Source organism: Alligator sinensis, unplaced genomic scaffold (assembly GCF_000455745.1).
Source record: "Alligator sinensis unplaced genomic scaffold, ASM45574v1 scaffold611_2, whole genome shotgun sequence".
Classification (NCBI taxonomy): Eukaryota; Metazoa; Chordata; order Crocodylia; family Alligatoridae; genus Alligator; species Alligator sinensis.
In genome coordinates this window covers 2,283,512-2,306,926 of record NW_005841869.1, presented here as the reverse complement: position 1 = coordinate 2,306,926, position 23,415 = coordinate 2,283,512, and the positions used below count along the sequence as shown (strand labels likewise).

General features: G+C 47.7%; 1 protein-coding gene across 10 annotated transcripts in view; it reads left to right on the top strand.

Moving 5' to 3' along the window:
• The window catches only part of STRBP (spermatid perinuclear RNA binding protein), a 69,149-nt gene that overhangs the window by 11,928 nt on the left and 33,806 nt on the right, over nucleotides 1-23,415 (top strand). For 5 of the 10 annotated variants that reach the window (XM_025194226.1, XM_014526790.2, XM_025194217.1 and 2 more), the window contains exons 1-4: nucleotides 2,703-2,819; nucleotides 3,057-3,097; nucleotides 19,872-20,051; nucleotides 23,032-23,249. In XM_025194226.1, coding sequence (XP_025050011.1) covers nucleotides 20,049-20,051; nucleotides 23,032-23,249 — 221 coding nt within the window. In that variant the 5' untranslated portion in view covers nucleotides 2,703-2,819; nucleotides 3,057-3,097; nucleotides 19,872-20,048. Of the gene's footprint in view, nucleotides 1-2,702; nucleotides 2,820-3,056; nucleotides 3,098-19,871; nucleotides 20,052-23,031; nucleotides 23,250-23,415 lie in introns of those variants that run through there. The other 5 variants (XM_025194200.1, XM_025194197.1, XM_006016902.3 and 2 more) reach the window with 4 other exon arrangements.

The following is a 23,415-nucleotide window of genomic DNA, read 5'->3' as shown; positions in this document are numbered from 1 at the left end:
GCGGGGGGCTTTTCTTTTGACCTTTGTTTTACATGGAAATTTCTTGCTTTTTTGCTGTTGGAAGATAGGCTGCAGGTTTTGTCACGGGGGTCACAGAAATGATGGTCGATGGAGTTGGGCCATGGATGTTGACTTACAGGAGAGGAGGTCTTCCAAACTACAGCTTCCACAAGGCAAAGCCTGGAAAACCACTCAGCTTGGTTATTGCTGAGCTGTGCTAAGTATGCAGTGGGCAGGGTGGTAAAGTTTCCCTGAGTGGGGTGTGTGTGTTTGTGGTCTACTGCTTCCCACACACACCCGTGAAATTTTATTAAATTCAGGGTGCCAAAATCCTAGTCATAGTTATGAAACATGATTGCCATTAAAAACAAAAGGCAGCTAGAAACCAGTAATTTTTCTTTGCTGCTCATCAAATACTAAAGATCTGGCTTGGCCTCTGAACATCATTCAGTGGCAATGCTCATCTTTTCTTCCTGAGCTGTTTTGGGGCAGAAGAGCCTTTGCAGTGCCTGAAAGCTTTCCATCTGTTGAGGAGCAGCCTTGTAATGCCTCAACACTGCGGGATTAAAACAACAAATGAAACAAAACCTGGCAGATCGCAGCAGAAGCAGTAATTGCTGCCCCCCCCAACCTAGAAAAGGAGAGTCAAGGGCTCTGAACAGTGCTGGTTGAAAGGACAGCATTAAAGGTGAACTAAAATGCTGCTAAAATAGCCGCATGGGCAGAGACCTCCCATCACTGATGGCAAATGGCCTGGTCCTGTGGATGGGTAGTGTGGCTGTTACACCATCGTAGGGCTTGTAGGGCAATGCCCTGACTGTGTAGCCCTAAATTGCAAAGCGATTGTATGTAGAACAGTAAACCGAAAGCATTATAAGCTCTTTATGCCAGAGCTGGGTGGGGGGAGGACTTTCTATCTCAAACATATTGTGGTGGTGGCAGCTACAGAAAAAAAGAAACCTTGACCATGATTCGTGCGGGTGAGCGGAAACGGTTCTTGACTCATCAGGAGCTGCGTTTGTGATGTTTCCCAGGCCACCTGTTACTGGCTGAGACTCTCAACGCCGTTCTGATGCGTGCCTGAAACCCACTGCAGTTGCCTTGAAAAGAGGAAGAGCCTGTTAAACCTGGAGTTGTCAGTGAGTGCCCAGGGTTGGGGCAAGAGCTGTTTGCCTTGGAAGATTGGCACTCTCATGGGGCCATGCTGATGTCCGGGATGCTGCTTAGCTCCCACAGCTGCTTCCCGTAGCTTTCTAACTGCTTGCAAGCATCCTTCCTGAGGACCAGTTTGGAGCGTCTCGCTGCCTAACAAAGCGAGAGACTGTCCTGTCATCAGTGTCAGGCTCCAAAGTCCATATGTGTCTAATTTAGGGAAATTAAAAAAAAAAAAGTGAGTATCCAGCAGCTCCTCCTGAGCTCCAATGCTGCAACAGGCCCTGAACTCAGTCCCATGGAGTCCAGTTGTTGGATGTTTCATCTGAATCCCTTTGAAGGATTAGTTATAGGTCTACAGGATTCATTATGAGCATGTGTGCGGCTATCCCTGTTGTAAGTTAGAGTTGTCTATTTTGCTAGAGCTTTTATTTGAGCGTGTGATTCAGAGGCAAAGGCAGCTGGGTGTTTAAAAAATATATAAACAAAGTGGAGTCCACTTCACAGTGAATTGCGGCAGCCTGCCTGAAGCACTGAAAGATTTGAATGAGGAGCATAACCTACAGTTTGTATGGGAGAGGTAGCAAGGAAAAACTGGCTTCTCTTCCCTGCGCTGCCACTGACTGACAGCTACTTTAAATAGATCCTGTCTCTCTGTTCCTTCTTGATTGCAAAAGGGAATTACCCCTTCCATGGCCCTGGAGGACCTGTACGGTGCATCAGTGCCTGTCGGAGTGGGGGAAATTTCCACCCAACGTGACTCACTCCCCCTCTTAAAACACCAGGCCTTCCTTTTGTTGCCCGTACTTGGTCTTTGTTCCAAGGCATTGCTCTTTCGAAGCAGGAGTGCTGCTTCCCAAAAGAGAAGAGCTTTCCGGTGCCGTGGCAGAGCGAGCAGGCGCGTTACGTTGGATACTCCGTGGAATCTGCTCGTCCTGTAAACATTAGAGAAAGCAAGTGTCAGTCCGTCACGTCCGCTCTTGTAACAAAAGCTGGACTGTGTATTTCTAGCAGCATCAGGTCAAAATGAAAACGATATTTCAAGAGGTGCGTTTTGGAGTACGCCCCAAATGCCCCTCTTTCTGCTAGTCAGCCTGGAAAAGACATTGTCCCGGTGTTTGCCTGTGAAACGCTGGGTAATGCTGTCTCTTCTCCGGTAGATGGAGGAGTAGTTTCCCAGTTGCTCTCATCAGTGCGTAACCTTTCATTCTCTAGGATGCATCATTCCAGTATTTAAAAAAATATCTTCTGTAGACTGGCTGCAAAGGCCGCTCTAGTGAGGTTTGGAGGAATGCTGATTATTTCTACAGACCCACTCTGACACCCGCCTACTCCACAAAGCATTTGGTTGCAATATTTTCCTGAATCTCTGACCCTGTCCTCGTTGTCCTGTGTTCATCTCCCTTTTACCAGAGCAGGGCACTCCCCCACAACTGCTGGTGGAAATTAACTGGTTTTGGATGAATATAGCCGTGTGGTGGCTGTTGGCAGGAGAAATGTGCAGCTCCTGCCACAGAGGCAACATAAAGATGCTCTTTTTCCCTCCCCAGCAAAGTTATCTTCCTCTGCTTGTCTCTGATTCCAGTGGAGCGCTTCCAAGAAGAGTTTGTGATCAGTCTTCAATACACAGATACGTGGGATAACTGCATCCTGTCTTATGCCATATGGTAAATCTTTTTTTTAAAGTTTTTCTGCAGGCTAATAAGCAATGATATGCCTAGAATTACTTCAGATGTACAGCAAGTCAATTTAAAACTCTCCAACTCCTGATTTGCAGTCTTTAGAAAACCTAAAACAATAACATCCTAGTGCTTTTAGAAATCTATTATCCTGAATTACTGGGTAGCCTTAGGCATGTGAAAGTGTTCAAGTGTCTGATACCCTGCAAATCCTTTAACTTTCAGGGGCAGTGACTTCTTGGAAAATCTCTCTCCTCTGGATTAAGGTGACCCAGGCATCTTTTCTGTTCATATTAATTTCAGCCTTTACTGCTCTGTTACAATGGTGCTTTTCTCAAAAGAAGAAAATTCCTCCTACTCAAGATCACGCTCTGATAATAAATGTTAAATATTCTATTTACTCTTTAAAGAAACAGCACTGATTTTTTTTAAATGTCAATTCCTTGCCTGTGCTGCAAGTAATAACACAGATCAGCTGAAGAACATTTTAAAAGTCAAAGTGCCTCATCATCATTTTGGCTGTTGTGCTTCACTCGGTGGGGGAGACTAGTCGTTTCACTCTCTGGTTCTGTGCACTAACCCTTGTGCAGCAAAGCTAAATGTTTCATGGAAGAGCACCATGCTGAAAATTATTCATGGGCTTCCTTTCCCCCCCTTTTTTTTTCTTTTCCTCTTTTTTTTTTTTCTTAAAGAAACCTTGCTAAGGGTTTCCTAGCGTAACCTTTCTCCTTCTTGTCCTTTAAAGATGCCAGGGAAGATGCATGAAAAAGCTGGGGTATAAAAAAAACGGGTGACCTTTCAGTGCACAAAAAGCACCTGCAATTCCACTGAGGGGGCCGAAGTAATAACAAGAGTTATTAAGATTAAAAAACAAAAAACCCCAAACCCTCTGCAGATGCCTTGTTGCTCATTAGCGCTCAGGTGTTTATTTCTGGTAGTCAGTCTTGGTGCTGTAGTGCTGCGGGAAGGGGCTAAGTCGACAGCCCCAGAAAAGGACATCCTTTTCCCCTAGAATAAGGTATGGCTTAGGGTAGTCAGGTACGCACGTTGTTCAGTGTCCACGTCCTATTCATTTCTTGCACTCTGTACTGTGATTGCCAAGAGCAGCGATGGTTTTGTGACATGGGCGTTGACTCAGAGATAGCTGAACAGATGGTAGCACAGTTAAGTCCCAAATCTAGGTTGATTATATCATTTGATCTAGAACTTCATATCTTATTGCCAGCTGCTGGACCTATCAAAGGAAGCATCAGCTTCAAATTAATTTTTTTTTTTGCCCGAGTTGTTCCAGGTTTTACACCTGTGCCCTGCCGATATTTTTGTCATTTTCCCATTGCATCTTCCTACTTTAAAAACGAAGTTTCTGTCCTGCCTTGCTGGAAGACCCATGTTCCCCAGGGGAATCTGTGAAACTGAATACATGTGACGGCTATCCAGGGCCCAAAGTAAACCAAGATTTCCTCCTCCTTCCCCTTTTAATATCTATCTTGAGCCTTATTTGTAACGATAGGAGGCTTGGGGCAGGGAGGGAAGGTTGTAAATTAAATTACTGTCCCTTTTTAGCATGTTTCAGAGAACTCTTAACAATACTGTTGCAAACTGCCAAGTGATTTCCCCCCCACTTGTGTTGCAGATAATTAAGGCATGTTTCCTTTACATGTTGGTACTATGCACCTGTGTTCTCAGACATAAGCAAGCACTACCACGAATGCACTAATGAATAAACAGAAGAAAAAGCAAATGTATGTTTTTTTATATGTTTGACAAAATAGGGAAAAACACCCTTGCCACGAGAGAGGAAGGGAATTTGTGTGCAAAAAAAACCTGCAAAAAAAGAAAGGTGAAAAAGCTGCATCTAGTTTCTTGAGATGATATGGAAGCACCACAGCGGACTTGCATTGCTGGAAAGTTTGACAACAAGAGGCCAGTTGTTTGGGGATTTAAAAGAAAAGGGTTTGATTGACCCTGCACTCCAGAAGAAAAATTATGTCCAATTATACAGCTGAAAAATGTGATCAGGAAGGCATGAAAATATCTCTTGTCTGCCTGTGGCTAAAAGGCCAAGCAGTGCCCCCAGTAATACTCCTGCAAAAGGAACGTAATCAATTGTTTAGCTCCTTTTTCCCTGAGCTGAGCTGGGCTACTTGGGGAGAGAAGAAACGGCTCAGGTTTGCCACTGAAGTCAGCAGATCTGACTGAGCACACAGAGGGGGTAGATCTGAAGTAAGATGCTGGACTAAGGCAATTTAATGTATTTTTAAAGGCTTGTCAAGGGCACCCTGAAAACTGTAAGGGCACTCTCATTAGGGCTTGCAAACAACCCTACACACTACTACTTGTCTGACCGTAACCACACTTCAACATGTTTTCAGAGTCTCATACCGTAAAGACCTCACTGATGGATTTTGAGTGCTTAATGTAGTCAGCCTGGCCTTTCCTCAGCGCTGCAGTGTTGGCAAGCTGTAGCCTTTCAGGCTTACTGAGGACATCACTGCTGCTCTCCGTATGAAAATACCCAAATTTAAATTAAAGCTGGTGTTGGGTTAGCTTGCGTGCATCCTACCTAAACTATAATATAGTGAATGAGTGGAACAGCAGGGGTTGGCAGGGAGGACTCCCTAAGGAAAAATTATCCATTGCTGCTTGCTTCACAGGTCTCTTGCCCCTGAGATGTTTGGTGGCAGCTGCTGTCAGACAGGAGGCTGGAGGAGATGGGTCCCTGGGCTCAGCCACTGGCATGGGGAACTGGAGTGGGGGTTGATGCTGCTGTTTTAGAAACACCAGTATGTTAAATTAACACCCACTCTTTGCATTCTTCCATGACTAGTTCATTAGAACCAGTTTTGGGTCAGCCCATTAGAAGAAAAACATTAATTAAATTGCACCTGTACTTACAATGGGGGAGTAAAAACCTGTTCTGTCCTGTTACTTGAAGTGCTGTCCCTTGTGAGAGTGGTAGTTTGCTGCCATAGGGGCCTTGCAGGGTAGAGAATTAGGGTGATCCGAAGTTGGTGATAGTACTGTGAAGGGTTGGGGATACCTGTGTCACTGCTGCATGCTGTAGATCCGACTGCAGCAATCTGGGGGAGTAATGTGCTGACAGGCAGCATCGCGTTCCTCCGTGCTCATGAGACTGCCTGTGCCAGCTGCAGTGCTGCAGAGGAAGGGCATGTGAAACACAGGCAGCTTTTAGCTTTCACTGCAGGTCTGAGAGCAGTGTTTCAGCAGTGGCCGGTTTCAGACGCTTCGGTTGCAGCTTGATATGATGAGAGGCTGAGCTCCAGATGTGCTGGAGAGGAGAATGCAAAGTAAGAGTGGTGAGCAAAAGAGAAATGTTCTAAAGATGACAGGATTGAATTGATGGGAAGAAATGGGGAAAAGGCCACAGACAGCCTGTGAAAAGAGATGGATGGGGAAAGAAATGGAATGAGAGTCTAAGAATGGTAGAAAAAATGTAAAGGGGTCAGAATATGATGACAGGGCTGAAGAACAAGAGATGCTTTTGAAATCGTACGTGGTCCTGCTCTTGTCCTACATTTGCACTTGCTTAGCAGGCAGCTCTTATTCTGAAGAGGACTAGTATTTGGGATTGGGGGGGCATAGCCTCTCCCTTCCTTGAATGGTTGTCTCTGGTTAGAACACTTTAACAAATCAAAGGGGTTACACATGTGCTGCAGGGCTTCTAGAGTGTCTTCACTGGCTGGTCCTGGTAGCCCACGTGGTTTTTTTCCATATCTTTCTGGTGGGTCATTCTAATCGCAGTGAACCCTGCCCTCCTTTTCTTGGTATCCTCCTTTTTGTCATAGTGTGGACCCCATTCAGCTGCTGTTCTGCCATGCATCATGGTGTTGTACTCCTCTTCTAAAAGAGTGCTGGAGATCAGACAGCAAATTCCCATCAATTTTGTTGGTCTTCAGCAGTGATATGGGGAGCACAGAGAGAAGCAAATGCCTGCATGCACCAGCACACTAGAGAGCAACTCCAGGCTCTCCCTAAACGAGAATCACATGGATGCATCCAGACAACGAGGCAGCAGAGGGATGGGAAAGCAAAAATAAGGCACTCAAGCTGAAAGTGAATTCCTAATCAGTGCATCTCTTCACAGGCAAGCTGCCTGGGCTTGTATTTCATCCAAGGAAGTGCCGTTCTCTCATCAAACTTTAGGACTGGCTAGAGCTCCTTCCAAAACCCCCTAGCCTCAAACGCAAGACCGAGATTGCCTCTGGTTCTTGGCTTATAAGCCTGCCCTTACACAGATTTAGTTTCTCCGGCAAGCTGGAGCTTGGTTGCTGGTCAGAATATTTTGGAAGTATCCTAATGCACAGGAAAAGGTTCAGGTGCTGCTTTAAGTGGCCCATAGATAGCAAAGCTGAACTGTATTTAATGGTTGGACTAATAGTATCTTAGCCCCCTTTTGAACAGGGCCTGTGTGTTTAGATCCAGTGCTGAGCTGGCCGCAGGGGGCTCAGGCAGGCTGTCTCTGAATCCAGCTCTTGTCTTTGGCGCAATCATTAATTTGGCTTGTGCACTGAATCTCCAAGCCAAATGGTTCTCCTCTGCTTTCTTTCTGAGCTGAAGCAGGTGTGGCCAGACGGGCTAAACCTTTTCAAAGCACACGAGAGACCTGGACACCCAATTCCCATTAAGGCAAGTGCAAACTGGGACACCCAGCTTCCTGAGGCAGCGTTGCAGGTTGACGCCTCTGTTAGTCATTGTTCTTAATGTTGTAACCATCCATTGCCTGTTTTTAAAAGAGAGGTGGCTGAACCAGGCCTCCTGTGGCCCTGTAGAAAGTGCCCCAAATTCTCATGGGATCTCAGGTTGATGATGGTCTCGCTGACTGGTTGTGTTGTTTTACTCTCATGGTTTGTCCAGCCTTAAACAATCAGTTGTAGCATGGACAGACCAGCACTCACTGTGATTTGATGGATTGAAGGTAGAGGTCCTTGTACTGTCAGTCGGATGTTGCTGATGAAAAGCTGATGGACTGGCTGTGAGAGGGGAAGGAGCAGCACTAAGTGTCTTGCAAATATAAAACCTAGATGGTAATGGTGGTATGAGCGACTCTGGGACAGGGACCACATCTCTGCCCTCTTGCCATCCTATGTAGGCCCTGTGTGTGGCTTTGTCTTTGCTATAAATCGAAAGTGAAAGGTTCATACAGCACTTGCCAGGCATTGTCTCTTGGCATGTGGACAAGTGCTGACAAACAGAGCCACTGAGAGCCTGATCTGGGCTTGATTGGCGTGGCCAGGTTGCAAATGAGATGTTAGCCAAATGGTCCCTCATCTGCCTAACCGAATGAATGACAGGGAGGGGATGAACCCCAGTGGCTGACTGTTAGCCTGTTCCAATTCATAAATACCACTTTCCAGCAGCACGCTGCATTCCCAAGGGCAGCTGGCGTTTATCATTCCTGTTGTCCAAATGGGTCAAGAGCCACAGAGGCCTTATTTGTACAAGCACCTTTTGCCACCTGGGCTGCCTAGTTTGTGTGCAGAACACCCAAGTGCTTGCAAATTTTTGGGAGCATCTGCAAGCCTCTGGTAGCAGCTGTGAAATGAATGAATATGTTCTTCTAGGGAGCCTCTTACTTACTGTCTCCCATGTGCTCCTCTTCCTCTCGCTCGGCCACATGCCCCTGCAAGGCAGGACTGAGTAGCAATCCCTGTAGTATGTTCTGCCAGGCCTTGCTTAGTTTTAAAAGTTCCAAACAGTGGGACGCCTGCCCCTTTTGGGGTGCTGTTTCCCAGCCAAAATCGTTTAATCTTGAAAGCCCCAGTTGTAATCTTTGTGCCACCTTAATTTCTTTCCTTCTCTCAATATTTTACCTTAAGATCCCTGGACCATTGCTGCCCTGCTCCCCATCCCATTAGTCATAGCTTAAGCAAGCTATTATGTTGAGCATTTTACGTTTTTTTTTTCCAATCATCCATCCTGCTCCTCAGTAATTCTTGTTTCTTCCCTCCTCTGAATTCCCTTCGCTTCGTCAGCTTCTTTCCGATATTTAGGCAGACATAAACGAGTCCATTTTCCCTTGTGTGCTGGTGCTGATCGTAACTAGCTTTTGCATGGTGCTAACGAGGGCACCTTCTTTCCCTGCAATGTGATGTGACACTTCAGACTGTCTGTGTGTTTCAAAACTGCAGTGGCTTCACTACTCGGGTTGCACTGCAATCTCCTAGTGGGTTGCATTTATGTAGCAAAGCATCTTGGTGCTTTACGTATGGCAGGTGGGAAAATATCACCATTTTATAAATGGGAAATGGAGCCATTAAATGACTTGTCCAAGACTGCCAGTGGCTGGGAATAGAATCCAGGCAACTGGAGTGCAGCTCTCACCTAAGACTACCACCTGCTGCTGCCCTTCCATGTGCTTACTGTACTTGGTTATGGCTTTTCTGATATCACTGCTTTCTAGGGGGGTGGGCAGACCTCACATGTGTAGTAGTACAAACATACTCAGGCATGCACTACAGAAATGCCACATCTGCCCCAGAAAGAGTTCCTCTTTCTAAGAGGAACACCTTTTTGGTAGCAGGATGCTTCATAGTGTCACATGGAACATCTGTCCTGTCTAGTTACAGGAGGGCTCTCGGACCCCCAGCATCCCACAATCCCCTGCTCTCACTCCCCCCTGCAGTGGGGAAGCTGCTGACAGAACCCTTGCTGCCCCACTCCAAGAAACAGCTGGTCAGCGACCAGTTGGCTGTTTGGGGCAGCAGAGGCTGTCAAGCCAGCCCTCTGCCCCTTTCTTCCTGCAGGCAGCTGCTGCATCAGATTGGGACCTGGGCTGCAGCAGCAGCTGTCAGGCACAGCTCCTGGCTGCCTTCTGGGGTAGTAGGGGGAGGAGAGCATTCCCAGCTACTTCTGTCAGCAGTGGCATCAGCTGGAGACACAGGGAGAGCAAAGGAACAGCCCCTATTGCCCCTTGGCTGGAGGGTGCCCTGAGACAACTTTGTCTCTCTAGCCAGGGTGCTGGCTGTATAGCTACACCCCTGTAGCACTTTTTTAATATGCTGAAGCACTTTGCAATGCTCCAAATGCATGTCTGTCCGCGGGCTACGTCCCTTCCTCTCCCATATTCCACCCGTGTGCTCTCCCTCCTCTTCCCTGTAGCACACACACTTTATTTTCTTATTTCATGCCTCACAAGCTCCTTTTGTGTCTCTCTCTCCCATCCTCCCTTGGTATTACCTCTGTGTTTTGATAACTCCAGGAAAAGGCTAACTGCCACATCTATTCTAGGGCATCCAGAGCACCAAGAGTAATCTCCAGCACCTGCTTTGAACTCTGACCCTATCTTGGATGCTGCTGCTCCTGCCACACTTCTGTCCTTCAATAAATTGTTTCCTGCATCTGTGTGTTAGGCTAGGGAGTGCATTCTGGCCTCCTACAAGGTCACACAGGTAACAGTTGCAAGGATGGTGCCACAATTGTCTGCCTAACTTGAGGCTCTTCCTTCATTAACTGAAGCGTGCCAGCTTTATCACCCCAAGCCAGAAACACAGGAAAGGATGTATGGTATGCAGGTGGTACTTGCAGGACATAGGAGACATGACAAGTTTCTTGGGGCTCTGTGTTACCCAGCCAACAGCACGAGGCTTTTAATCTCCTCATGTTCTCATCAAGTGGCTCTTTAATAAACTAGATAATTAAACAGGAAGGAAGCAGGAAGGTTAACTCACATTGAGTAGTCATGTTGAAGCTGATCCATTGGGTCTGATGGAAGACCTGTCTTAATGGTGAGTGAAGGAGAAAGGGGAGCATTCTCTGCCATTCTTGCAGGTTTCTTCCAAATGGCAGCAGAGTTCATAGCTTCTCTTTTTCATCTTATTTCTTTAAAAAAATGCATAAAGCCACTGAGGCGGTGAGACTGACATGCTAGAGAATGCATTTAAGTGAAGGCTCATTAATGTTTAAACCAGCTGAAAGGCAAAGATGTGCAAAGTAACCAATGTGGATTTGCAATATTAAAAATGCCAACTTCTTCAAATATTGTCAGCGGGGAGAGCAGGGAGGTAATTTTAGAGGAGAAACAGCTGCTTAGGTTTCTGTTTTGAAGGTCACTCACAAAAACACTTTTTAAAAAAAAAACCTTTTACATGTAAAGGTACATTTGTAACTCAAAGCAAGGCTTCTTTTGGAAGTAGTGCGTAAAAATAGTTCCCCAGTTGTGGGTGAAGCAGAGTCTTTGCTGCTTGTTTATAGCAGGGGGAGTATTAGCACGGTCTGCTAGAGCACAGGGCTGGAGTGTACCTGCTGCTTCCCTGTTGCACTTCATTGACCTTATTGGTGGCTGGAGCATTACTGTGGCTGAGATTGTTTGACACACAAGTTCAGCTCGTGAACTCTCCAATTAAACAGACATTCCTTTTCCCTCCCCTCCCACAGGGGTCATGGCTTGACAATAGCAGTGTACAAGCCCAGTTTCCTTTTCCATTGTAACTGGCCACACCATCTCTTTCCCCAGGCTCAGTTTGCTCTTCTAGAGTCATTTTATTTTTCTTTCTCTACACCTGAGAGGCATAACATTCACCTTTCTTACTGCACTTAATGTAATGATTGAAGTGAGACCTATAGCCTGGGGATAGCTGGTAAAGCAGCTTATTTTGATGCTGAACTATCTTACTGGGATCCCTGAAGAGTTAATCTGCTAGGAAGAGCATATGATAGACCCAGCTCTACATACAGCTTCAGTAAGAACCTTATTTAGTAGCATGATCCAACGCCCTTTAGCGCCTCTGGGAGTCTTTGTTGCCTTCAGTATGGGGCTGCTCTGAAGCCCAGCTCCTAGCAGTGAGGTGTAAATAAATAATCCCTCTTCTATCCTGGTGAGTTTGTGGCATTTTTCCTTTGCTCCTTACCATTTCCATCCATCCCACGCACCCTGGGATTTGGCCTCTGAATTTGCTTCATTTCTCCCCAAGGTTAGAACTGCTTCTGCTCCGTGATCCAAGCCCATCTTGTTGCGTGGCTCGCAGGGTAGCAGTTTAGCAGCTCTTAGTGTTAGTGCTGAAGAGGACAGTTGCCTTCCGTTCTGTGCTAAATATACTGCTAGGTGCGAGTGTAAGTAGCTTGGAGCAGCTGTGTTTCTGTTTCTATAGTAATTGCTGCAGCAGGTTGCACTTGTGGTGGTTCTAGCCTTGGACTGGTCAGAGCCTGAAGCTTCAGAGGAAGGTGCAAAAAAAAAATTAAAACTCAACCTGTCCTGGAATAACCTGCCTGCTGGAGGACTTGTCATGCCTCCTGATTGATGCCTAGGGGAGGAAGGCTGCATCCTTTACAAAAGACTTCTAAAAAAAAATCCTTTCTTGGGCGACTGCCAGTGGTCAATCCCAAAGGTCTAATGGTTGGGTGAGGATGGATGACTCTTAAGTGCTTGACCTAAGTGACAGCCACACGTTCATTGTTACCTAAAGAGCCTATACCCTCAGGATCACAACTCAATAGCCCCTTTCTGATTTGAGAGGGTTTTTTTCTTTCTCTCTTTTTTTTTTTTTTTTTCTGGTAAAGCAGGAGGAGATATAAAACGAGTGAGATGTTAAAAGCACCTTGTGTGAACTTTGTGTTTATAGGGATTTCAGCATGCCCTTTCTCCCTCTACAAGCATGGCTCAATAATGTTTTTGATTACTAAGGAAACCCTTAAAGTTTTTATTATGAATTGTTTTATCCTCTCCAAGCTGCCCACATCCAAACATGCATATTGTGATTTAGCTTGGAACGTGGTGGTGGTGCTGTAAGTGGACCTCAGTAAGGGAAGGTTACTGCACCTTTGACATTGTAGCATACGATCTGTAAAGCCACCACCCGAGTAATCCAAGAGAAGATTTTTGGAATTAAAATGAAAGAGTTGTCTGTCAGCCAACATCTTTCTACTATATTTTTGTCTTACTCGCTTGTAAATTTTTGCCTGATGGGTTGTTGAAAAGTGTGAAAACTATAAATAAAAGCCGATCTTGCTTCTATTGAGTCACTAAATTCATTACAGATCTCCAGTGTCACTTAAGTATAATGTAATGCTTGCACTTACCAATCTTTTGCAGTAAATCCTGCAGTTGAATAAGCCTGTGGATCTTGGAACAGATCATTTTGCCTCTTAGTGGTTTCATAATTAATGCATCGCTTCTTGGGGCCACAAACAGATGTGTAGTCTGAAATGACTCCAGGCTTCCTTTGTCTGTGAAGGCCAGAAGAGCAGGAATCTAGGCTTTGGGGTATAGGACGCTGAAATTACATTTTGATACTTGATTAAAAACACGTGGAATTTAGTGCATTCTACTAGGTCTGTTATTTACTTCTAATTCACAAAGTGCTTCCCGTGTGCTTTAAAGGCCATCCAGTTCCTTTTGGAAATGTTCAGTTTTCTCTTGTGTTTAGCACCCCAGAGAATTAGGTACACGTGCGCCTTTATTTATCAGTTTATCACCAGCGTGTCAGCAGCTTGTCTGGAGTTCCTTTGCCCTACTGGGTCTGTCTTCAGTTTCACACCCAGGTGTCCACACCAAGAGATGAATGCATTTTCAAGGCCATTTTGTTGCAGAACCTCTGAAGCACTAGGTCACAAGAGCACTGGTGCCAGAGACCACCATGGTGGGGGCCATATAACAGTTTAGGTAGGGTGTTGGGGTTTGGGACACTGAAACCCGACTGTTCCACATACCGCTCTGAGCATCTGAGGCTGCACTCGCCAGTCTTTTACGCCGTCTTCAGTAATGAATTGAGCACTTGAGTTTTTGATAAATGAAACTGGCAGCATAAACTGGCTTTTTCTAATTCATTAATCAAATACTCTGAATAATTCACTGTAACCTTCGTCCTGACTTCTCCTGGTCTTTAGGGTTTGCGGCAGATGTAGAGAGAGCAGTTGCTCTCTGAGCTGTGCTGTGTGTGGCCCCTGTAGCTAAATTTCTGTTAGTGGTTTAAAACACCTGAAGCAAGAGGATTCATACTGCTTCCAAAATTGCACCTCAGTTTGGTGTATCTAGCAGCACATAGCAATCCCTTCCTTGGCTGGACGGGACAATACGAGAGGAATTGATCCCATACGTCTCATAAGTTGTTGCTCTGCTGCAACACTAATACTTCCACACCTACAAGTTTCAGGTGAGTTTTCCACCTGCCCCATTACATAGTGAGCCTCACCCAATATACGGACCAGGAATGGGCAGTGAATGGCAGCAAGGCTGGTTTCTGCCTTGGAAGCCAGGTGGAGTCCTGCTTGGGCAGCATGAAGCAGTTCCCTATAAGAGCTAGATGGTTTGGTAACAGCCAGCCCTTGATCCCTGGAGGTACGAGTGGCCATCTGCCTATCTGATTCATTGTGCACTGCTGCAGATTTCACAAACGTCCTGCCCTTTCCTCCACTGAAAGATGAATTGGAGCATGCGCTCTAAGTGCACTCTGTGAAGCGTTTACAAGTCTCTAATTTGAGACTAGCCTGCACAGGATGCAGGTCCACGCAGGGGGGGCTGGGATTGAGAAAGGACCAGTTTCTTACTTAGCAGAATTCATGTGCACGAACAGGGCTGTGGGAAGGTAAACTGAATTCAACCTCTTCCCATACATTCTCCGTTGAGCTAAAAATAAGAGGGAAAAGTCAGACTTGGGTATTAAATTTCAGAATTTGAATGGAAAGTAAGTTTCCAGCTGAGTATTGCTGCACTATAGTTAGTCACTTAGCTGGAAAATACCAGGTTTCTAAGGGTTAATGGAGACAGTTCTCCAAGGGATTGCCTCTGGAAAACAGTAATGAAACTAGTCTGACTATGAACTTCAAGTGAAAGCAGACGCTGGACAGGAGGTTAGGAGCGCTAGGAGCTTTACCAGGCCACGCGCAGCCCGGTGCTTCAATTCCCCCGGACGCTGACAGGTCCGAGAGGCTGGCAGCGATGTTTTCCTTTGCGTGGTTGTGCAGAAGAGAGGAAACCCAAGTGTCTGCGCTGCTCTGTAGGGATTTGGGCTTCAAAATATTAAGCCTCTGTATAAGTTGTGGGTTAGAAGTAGTACAGAGATTTTCTTCCTGCATGCCGAAGCCTTGCGAATTGTGGTCCTTGCCGGGCTCCCCCGTCGCACTGGGAGCGTCTCCTGGTTTTAAAAGTATTTTGCTGTTTCTCAGTCAGTTATTTTGACACTAATCAACGCTGTGGATCTTGTTTTGTTTGGTGTCTGGGAGCATCATAAAAAGAGTTGCTGAAAGAGTTCAATTATAATATCAGCATTTCTGCCAAATGTATTGAGCTGTTCTGAAAAGCTACTTGTCTTTTCTGACCTAGATACACAGTTTCCAACTGTGGTGGATGCTGCCAGAAAGACTCTTGGCAGAAGGCCAGAAATAAAATTATACTGCAGAAGAACACAAAACGTTTTCAGCAGCATTGTGTGTGGTGTGACAAAAAATTACCTGTCTTTTGAATGCAAAGCAGAAATTAAAATCAACTTGCAATTAAAGCTGTAGGCCTTTTTATTGTGGTGGTGGCGATGCTAACATTGAGTTTCATTGAGCGTAACTCATTCCTCAGCTGGTGTGTGAATAGCATTGCTGCACGTGACCCTGCCTCGTCTGGAGGTCTCCTGTGCCATCGGGCACTTCCGTTCTCTCTGCGGTGGCTGGGCTTTGCTTATGTCGCCTTGAACGGTCTTGGGTCATTTGCGTTGTCCTCCAGCCCGGTGTTGCCGGCAGATGTTGGACTGAGCCGGGGAAGATTAGAAAGGCAGAAGGAGCTTTAGTTTTGGCTAAGCACGACTGGTCTGTGCGTCCCTGATGTGGTGTTCAGACAGTTGTCATGTCCCCTGATCCCTTCAGCCAGCCTGGCAGGATGCCCGAGCACCAGTCCAGTGAGAAGTGGGGATTTAGAGGACTACAGTCCAGTGCGCTGTGACCCTGCTTTCACTTTTCTGTTATCCCAGCAGCATTTGTCTGCACAAAGCTCAGCTCCATGCTGCTGGAGGGCGTCGGGACCCTGAAGGTATTTCCAGTCTCCCTTCTATTAGTGTGCGGTGCGATTGCAGCTCTGGTGTGGATACCAGAGTCTGTAGAGTGTGCAGACCTGCGGTTGTGTGCTGTTCTCCCCATCACCTGCCCCCAAGGACCGCTAAGGGGCTGCACAGGCTATTGAAGCGATGGTCTCAAAGTCTAGGAAGCACAGCTGAGAGCTCCAGCAATGAGCCTTGATGCAAAGATCTCCTATTAAATTCTTTCCCTTGTTTGTCTCATGCCACAGCCAGAGCTGCCTCTTGTGAAGGACGGGGTGTTGAATGAAAGCATTTCTGGGCCCTTGGCCATGGCTGTCAGGTTGGCAGTGTTTGGGTGGCTGGAGAGCCTGTGTCTTTGAGAGAGGCTGTGTCTGATGCCCTCACCTCTCTGGTAGCCTGGAGAGAGTGAGTGTTGTCTCCTCTTCAAGTCTGTCCGTTCGCACCTCTATAGCATCTAGTGCCTGGGGATTTTGAGCAAGGCTGCGGGGGCTGATCATCCTTGTCATGCCCCTCGCCATTTCTCATGTGAGGGGTGGGAACGAGCGACTTGCCCACAGTCACCCGTAGCCTGGTGCTACCCTAAGGGATCTTCCTAGAAATTGCTTTCCAGCCTCTGGTGAAGGTAGTGCAGGCCCAAGTGGCTCTCCCCCCACCCCTTGTCCTCCAAGTTATCCCACTGGGACGCTGGCTGTCTGCTCCCCACTGGTGCTGCTGCCACAGGGAGCTGCATTGATGGAGTGGAAAGCCAGCCTAGATGGCCTCTGGGCTCAGTAGCAGAAAGCGATGGTGGGTTAAATGAATGGCAGCCAGCCTCACCGACTCCAGTCTGCGGAGCCTGGCAGCAAGCGAAGCCCTGAGCACTTCCATCCAGAGGGCTGGGGCTACTCTAATCTTGGTTTATTTTTCTGCTCTTCAAATATGCTTTGTTCTGAGTGTTGTATACGAATGTTGGGGTTTTTTAAGCCAGCTGCATTCTGTTGGGTGGTTTTATTAAATATCCGCTCCCAAAGAGTGAGGCTTTATCAGGTTTTTCTTTCTGCCAACACTTCGCTGAAGTATTGTTGGGAAATTAATGACTTGAAGGAACATTGCGGGACAGCTCTGTTCAGGCTTGCAGACGTTTTCGGGTTTTGTTGTTGTTCTTTCCGAATAATTTTAACAATCAATTAGGAACTCCCTCCCCGATCCCAGCCCAATAAAGCGTTGGCGGAGCTCAGTCACTTGCTGCTTCAGAAAGGGCAGATAGAAACAGATGTTGATGCTTCCCTTTAATGCTGGTTTGGGTTTTCAAAGCACGGCAAAGACGGATCAGGACATCCCTGAGGTACATTCACTCTCCATGCGCGAGAGAGGGGTTGTCAAAGGGCCAAGCCTGCATTTCCGCCTGCCCAACAATTTACTGCAGCACCAGAATTTGCTCAGCCAGCCGTCTGCATCCATCTGCTTTCCATGCACTGTCATCGAGGAGCAGCAGCTTGCGGCAGTCCTGGGAGGGAGTCCAGGCTTGAGCAAGGCTTGGTGTCTAGAGAGTGTGGTGCTGGGCAGGCACTAAAACCCAGAGACAGTCTGTTGTGCGGTGGACATGGCCAGGTTGTTTGGAAGAGAACGTGTTCAGAGCGGCTTGATGGGCTGGGGAGCATACCGAGTATGCGATCACACTGCTTGCTAGTTTGAACACCCATGGTACACCAAGAATATAAGTAGTCGTGACACTCTTTGAAGGTGAAGGAGATATTCATCTGGCTCAGGTGAAACAGTGGCACAGCTGGGGAGCCGGAGGCCTCCTGGAGCCTGGTCCCATGTTTTTAAGGCATTGGGCCGCTCCCACGGAGAACGTTTGCCTGTGTGACCACGGTGTGACCTGGCGAAATGCTCCACACTGAACCTTGCGTTGGCATCTCTTCCGAACTGAAGGGGAGGGGTCGAGTGCTCAGCTGCAGGGCTGAAGAAGGTGGTGTGTATATGTTGGATGCAGAAAAGGCATTTCTTTTTCAGAAAGCAGCGCCAACCCTGGCTCTCATAGGCTCTGCTCTCATGCCTGGGGCGCTGCTCTGGTCAGTTCTTCGAGCCTCGGCCAGCTCTTCTCCAGCGGCAGAAGCATGTGGCTGTCTGGGAGCGGGAGGGCTTTCACAAGGCCTGGCAGCTGGCTGGCTTGGGCCGGGGCCTGCAGTCCCACACAGCTGTAGGGATACACGCATATGACTTTAATTGAGCAAGGGGACTCTTGACATCCCTGTCGCTGGGCACGCAAATGCGAGTATCTGTGTGCTGAGCATTGGCGTGACAGAGCCCCAGCAGGGTAAGGGTGAGACTTGTCATGGGTTTTAAGGTGCTTGGCAAATCTCTGCTGAGAACAGGAGCGTTGGATCTGAAGGCTTGTTTCCCTGGGATTGGAGATCCTAGCAGGCGCGTGGGTGTGTGATCTGCACAGCTCTGCTCAAAGGAAATCACGAGATGGATGGGAGATGCTTCCTTCTAGCCCAGTGTGAAAACAGGGCAAGCTGTCGGGTTGTAAGGCAGACATATCTTGGCTTCTTGTTCTCCAAGCTACCCACATTGCCTTCCAGGCCCCATTTATGACAGAGGCATTGGCTCTGTAAGAAGAGCCCCTTCCCTGAGCCTGCTCCAGGCGCCAGTCTGTGCTTGGTAGTCCTGACTGCATAGAAATGACACCTTAGCAGCTGGAGGGGCCTTTGTGACGAGGCCTGCAGGCCTGGATCCTATGGGCTCATGTCAGTGCATCTCCTGCTCCACTTACACCTGTCCCCTATCCCTCTTGCCCTACAATCATTTTTGTAAAACTGTTAGACCCTCTCGGTACAAGGTTTCCCCTGCCCTCCTCCCTAGCCCTCTGCTGTTTAGGCTGAAAGGCTGACCGGCTCCTTCCTGTTGCACTGTCCTACCTCCCAGGTGTCATGGTGTGGGGCAGGGGAGATGACGGGTACAATCTGGCTGCCAGAGCTATTAGTCTTGTATATCTGCTTCATTTCTTCTTAATTGGGAGAACAGTGAAGTGGAATCTGTTGCTGCTTCTCTCTTGGCATGCTCGAGTCTCCGTGGGACGCAGCATTTTAATTATTGTCTGTCACACCCCTGAGGTTAAGGCACCTACTCTGCTTTCAAGGCGGTTCGCCGGTTCCTGTGCTGTTGCCAAACATGCTTCTGCTCTTCAACAATGTCAGGATTGTTTGATCGACAATATGCAGCATATCACGAAGAGGGGCAGGATCGAGGCAGGCAAGGAAAACAAACTCGTGCCTGAGTGCACGTGTCAGGCAGCAGGATTTTACTGACGACTGCGTCTCAGCTTGCTGCAAACGTCTCTGAAAAGCCCGTGCAGTGGTGAGATGAGGAAGGCAGGCATTCCCTGTGCGCGCTGGGGCACGCAGCGGGCAGTGAGCCCGTGCTCTCCCCTCTCACGCGTTGCCTTTCCCCTGGCCCAGGTCTCTTCTCTCACAAGCCATCTATTCACAGTTGCGTCGTGCTACCTCTCCCTCTCCCACTCATGCCTGTTTCCCGGTTTGGCACAGAAAGCCACAGCTGCTGCTCGCAGAGTCTAGGGATTGCCGGGGTGTGAGAAGCAGCACGGAAACACAGCGTCAGTGTTGGGACCTCGAGTCCGGGGTTGACGTTTCGGAGTGGTGCAAGCGGGATTAGTCCCACATTTCTCCCAGCAGCTTGCCCATCTATTTGAGTGGTGGATTTGGAAGTTGCATCGCCTGCCAGGCGCTGGGGAGATCTGGACTGCTGGCTGCTGCTTGGCTGACAAGCCTAGATGAGGATGAGCTCTAACTGGCAGGGGGAAACAGCTCCCACACATGTGGGCATGTCACAAAAAGTTGCTTTCTATAGAGACATCTGCTTTTCGTTCAGGCATAAATGATGTGGTGATTTCCTCCCCCCTCCTACCCCCCCTTGAAGCCTGCTGCTTTTAATCAGTGGCTTGGCTTAATGTGCGGCTTTGAAAAGCCATTGGAATTAGCATGTGGTTTCTTCTTTTTCAAGTGTGTTCTCCCCCTCTCCCTCTCTGTCTCCACCCCCCTCCTCTTCTCTGCCTTTGCAGGTGTATTGCAGAAAGTGACTCCCGGATCATCTCGGCTGCATGAACTCTTGAGCTGTCAGGGGACTGAGAGGCTTATGAGGAGGTTCTGTCAGGCAAAACAGTGCCTAGCAAAGACACCGAGGAGGAGGGAAAAGGAGAAAGGGGAGGGGGAGCGGAGCTGAAACACTCAAGCAAACCATGGTAGGTATCCGTCTTGATTCATAGGGCACACTGAAAATAACTCCCCTCCCTCAGCTTGGTACAGAACTTGCTAAAGCAAGAGTGGGGGGTATTTTCTGACCCTCTGCCAAGTTCAAGATGGCATTGCATAGTTGAGCAAAGCAAATGGGGCTTGATTTATTGTTAGGTCTTTTTAAACCAGAGAGTGGAGCCTTGTGAGCCTGCAGCACATGAATTATTAAATACGAATGAAGGGGATGCTCATAACATTTTCTAATAAAACTGGCATTGGCAAGCTGTTGCAAATGGCGTGGGTGACCTTGAACTGTGGATTGCATAACCAAATGCTGATCTTCCCCGCCCAGTCCCTTCTCCACAAGGTCAAGTGTTAATTTTATATATAAATATATATATATTTGCGTGCTAAAAATTAAAAGCCTTGGCCCTGTGCACACCTATTAATAGCTTAGATATGATACATATGTAAGCAATACTCACCAGGGCATATTTGATGACTAAGTGGGGAGTTGTTTCCAATCTGTCTAGTTGTATTTGTTGCAAATTGTAAAAGGCTGAGACATATTGAATGTGTAAGGCTGACATGGAAAGTCTCTCTCAAACGCATTCTGAAAAGGGGCTAAACCCCACCGCTTCCTGTGAACCAGTTGTTTGCAGGAACAATTTCAGCCCATTGATTTTTTTTTTTTTGATTTTTTTTTTTAAAGTCTCCTAAATGTGACTGCTCTGAGATGATGAAAGCAGAATGAGTGCAACACTCTACTGGAAGTAAAATACAGATTTAAGGCTTGATTGCTAATGAAATCTAAAACACAAACATGGACTTCACCCTCTGCAGTATGTAGAACACCTGGGTAGGAGGGGAAGGCAGCAAAGTGCAGCTCTGGGCACTAGCTGGGTCTTATATAGGAAGCGTTCTGGTTCCTGGGAATTCTTGATGCAAATTTTCACTTAAGTCACCTTGCCAGGGACTGCAGTTTGCAAAGTAACCAGATGCCTTCTAATACATGAGTTCTAGGCTTACCACTATGGGGGTACTTCTTCCAGTCACTGTTTGCTTGACGGGATCGGGTGGGTATGCAGGAGTGAACAAGAAAAAGCCATCTTGCTGCTGAGCCACAGCAGCCTTAGCTAGCCTCTTACCTTCGCTAGCTGAGGTGACACAGGTGGCAGGCCCTCCTGGAATAGAACTCCAGTCCTGCCGGTCAGGGACATACTGGGAGGGGATGGGGGCAGCACACTCGCACCTTTGAGCAGGTGAGCCTCTCCCTGCGACCTGCAGCATGGGGTAGGAGCACTTAAGGTCAAGATGGGGACTGTGTGACACGGTTGCCTGTGATAGCATGGAACTGGATGTAACCACTCAAGAGATGCCTTCCCCTCCCACGTTCCTAAGCCCTGCTTCAGCAGGGATATGGCCTAGGGTCTCTGCATGCAATACTACTGCTGCAAGTGGGCATTGTTACAAGCCCATGAGGTTGAAGGAAGGATCCATCTCGACTGCAGGGTAAACGCAGCTTATAAAATTAAGCTTAGAGCAGGAACAAAACAGTTGGCTGGGGAGGATGAGACAGCAGGCTGCTGTCAGCAGTCTTGCTGGGAGTCATGTAGAAAGCTCTCCTCCTTGCACCAAGCATGGGGGATGAACAGGGATAGGGAGAAAGCTTGGCACCTGCTCTGCCAGAGGTTGGTATTGCTCATCATTCAGATCATCTGGGTCACGTGGCAAACCATAAAGCTCCAGTCAGGTCACAGGTCTCCATCCGACATCACTTGGATTGCGGAGCTCTGTGAGCCTGCCCCAGACCCTTCAGTTGCTGCATTTGTATCTCATTTCTTGTTCTGCTGTTTTCATGTTTCTGCACAGGCAGCGTACTAGTCACTTCTCAGTGCTGTTTACTGAGCTCCCTCCAGTCCGGGGTAGAGCCCCAGACTGGGGTGCCACGTCCCAGGCACAGCACAAAAAGCTGCTGAGGGCTTCCCACCCTGCGAGATGCTGTCTTTGCATCAAGCCCAAAACAGGGAGGGACAGCCGCCCTCAACATTTGTTCTTGGAGATCAGCACAGTCTCTGCTCAGCATAAGTCATCTCCCAGCTCTCCCTATCTTCACCCAGGCCCCTTGGGTTGCCTCTGCTGTGCACATCCTTACCCTTGTGTTTTGCCATTTCCTAGTGGAGCACAGAGCCCTTGAATTTCCGCTCAGAACCAGATCAGTAGGCCCCTATGAGCCACCCAGCTATTCCACCTGTGAGCTGGAACAAGGGGCAGAGCTTAGCAGGTCACAGAGCTCACTGTGTTCTGCAAGCGCCCCAGGGAACATCTCCTTTCCTGCCCTGTTACTATTATCTCTCCTCAATTCACACATGCTAGAGCCCTTGTCACAAAGACCTTAGTTGAAGCAGACAAAGCAGACAAAAGGTTGGGAGGAGAGGTGTGGGACTCCTGCCTCCCAGGTAGACCTCTCTGGTCCTTCCTGCTCCACCCAAATCCATAAGAGGTGCTGTGCAAGGCCAACCCCCTGAAATGTTTTTGCAGACCAGTGCAGGTCAGATCAGCTATGGCTGGAAGGGTGGATGCTAGCAGCAGGGAGGGCAAAAGCTAGTTGCAAGGCAACCATTTGTGTACAGGAGCCGTGTTCTCCTTTCATTTTTCACATTCTGAACTTGGGGGTTTTCCTGTTTCTGGTCTGAAACCAGGATCAAGAAAGCCACAGCCTGCACTCACGACATGCAAGGAGCAAGCACAAGGTCCTTTTGTACTCTGCTGCCAGTTCAAGCCATTCTGGCTTTTCCAGCGCTGCACCTCTAGTCTGCTGAGTCTCTATTTCAGACAGAGGAAAAATAGTTCCTGCCATGATTTTAGGCTTTGTGTTCCTAACACTGTCCTGTATATGTTGGGGAGGATTCCCTCTCAAATAATGTCCTTCTGTTGATAAGCCAATAACACTTCTTTTTTCCCCACTTTTCCCCACCTCTGTAACAGAGATCTATCCGATCTTTTGCTAATGATGACCGCCATGTAATGGTGAAACACTCAACCATTTATCCATCTCCAGAGGAACTTGAAGCTGTCCAGAACATGGTATCGACAGTTGAATGTGCCCTTAAACATGTCTCTGACTGGCTGGATGAAAAGAACAAGGCTATGAAAAGTGAAGGAGATGTGGAAGCAAAGGAGGAAGCTGTAGAGAGCAATGCCAAGTGAGTGAGTTCAGCCTCATAATGCATTACTGTGCTGCTCTGAATGGATTCCTTTCCATCTAAACAAGGGCCATAGTGTCGATCCTTCGGCTTTATTGGGAACAAAAATTCAAAACAGGAAGTAGATGTGTCTGAAATCTTCCTGAGATGAGAGTACATTAGGTGA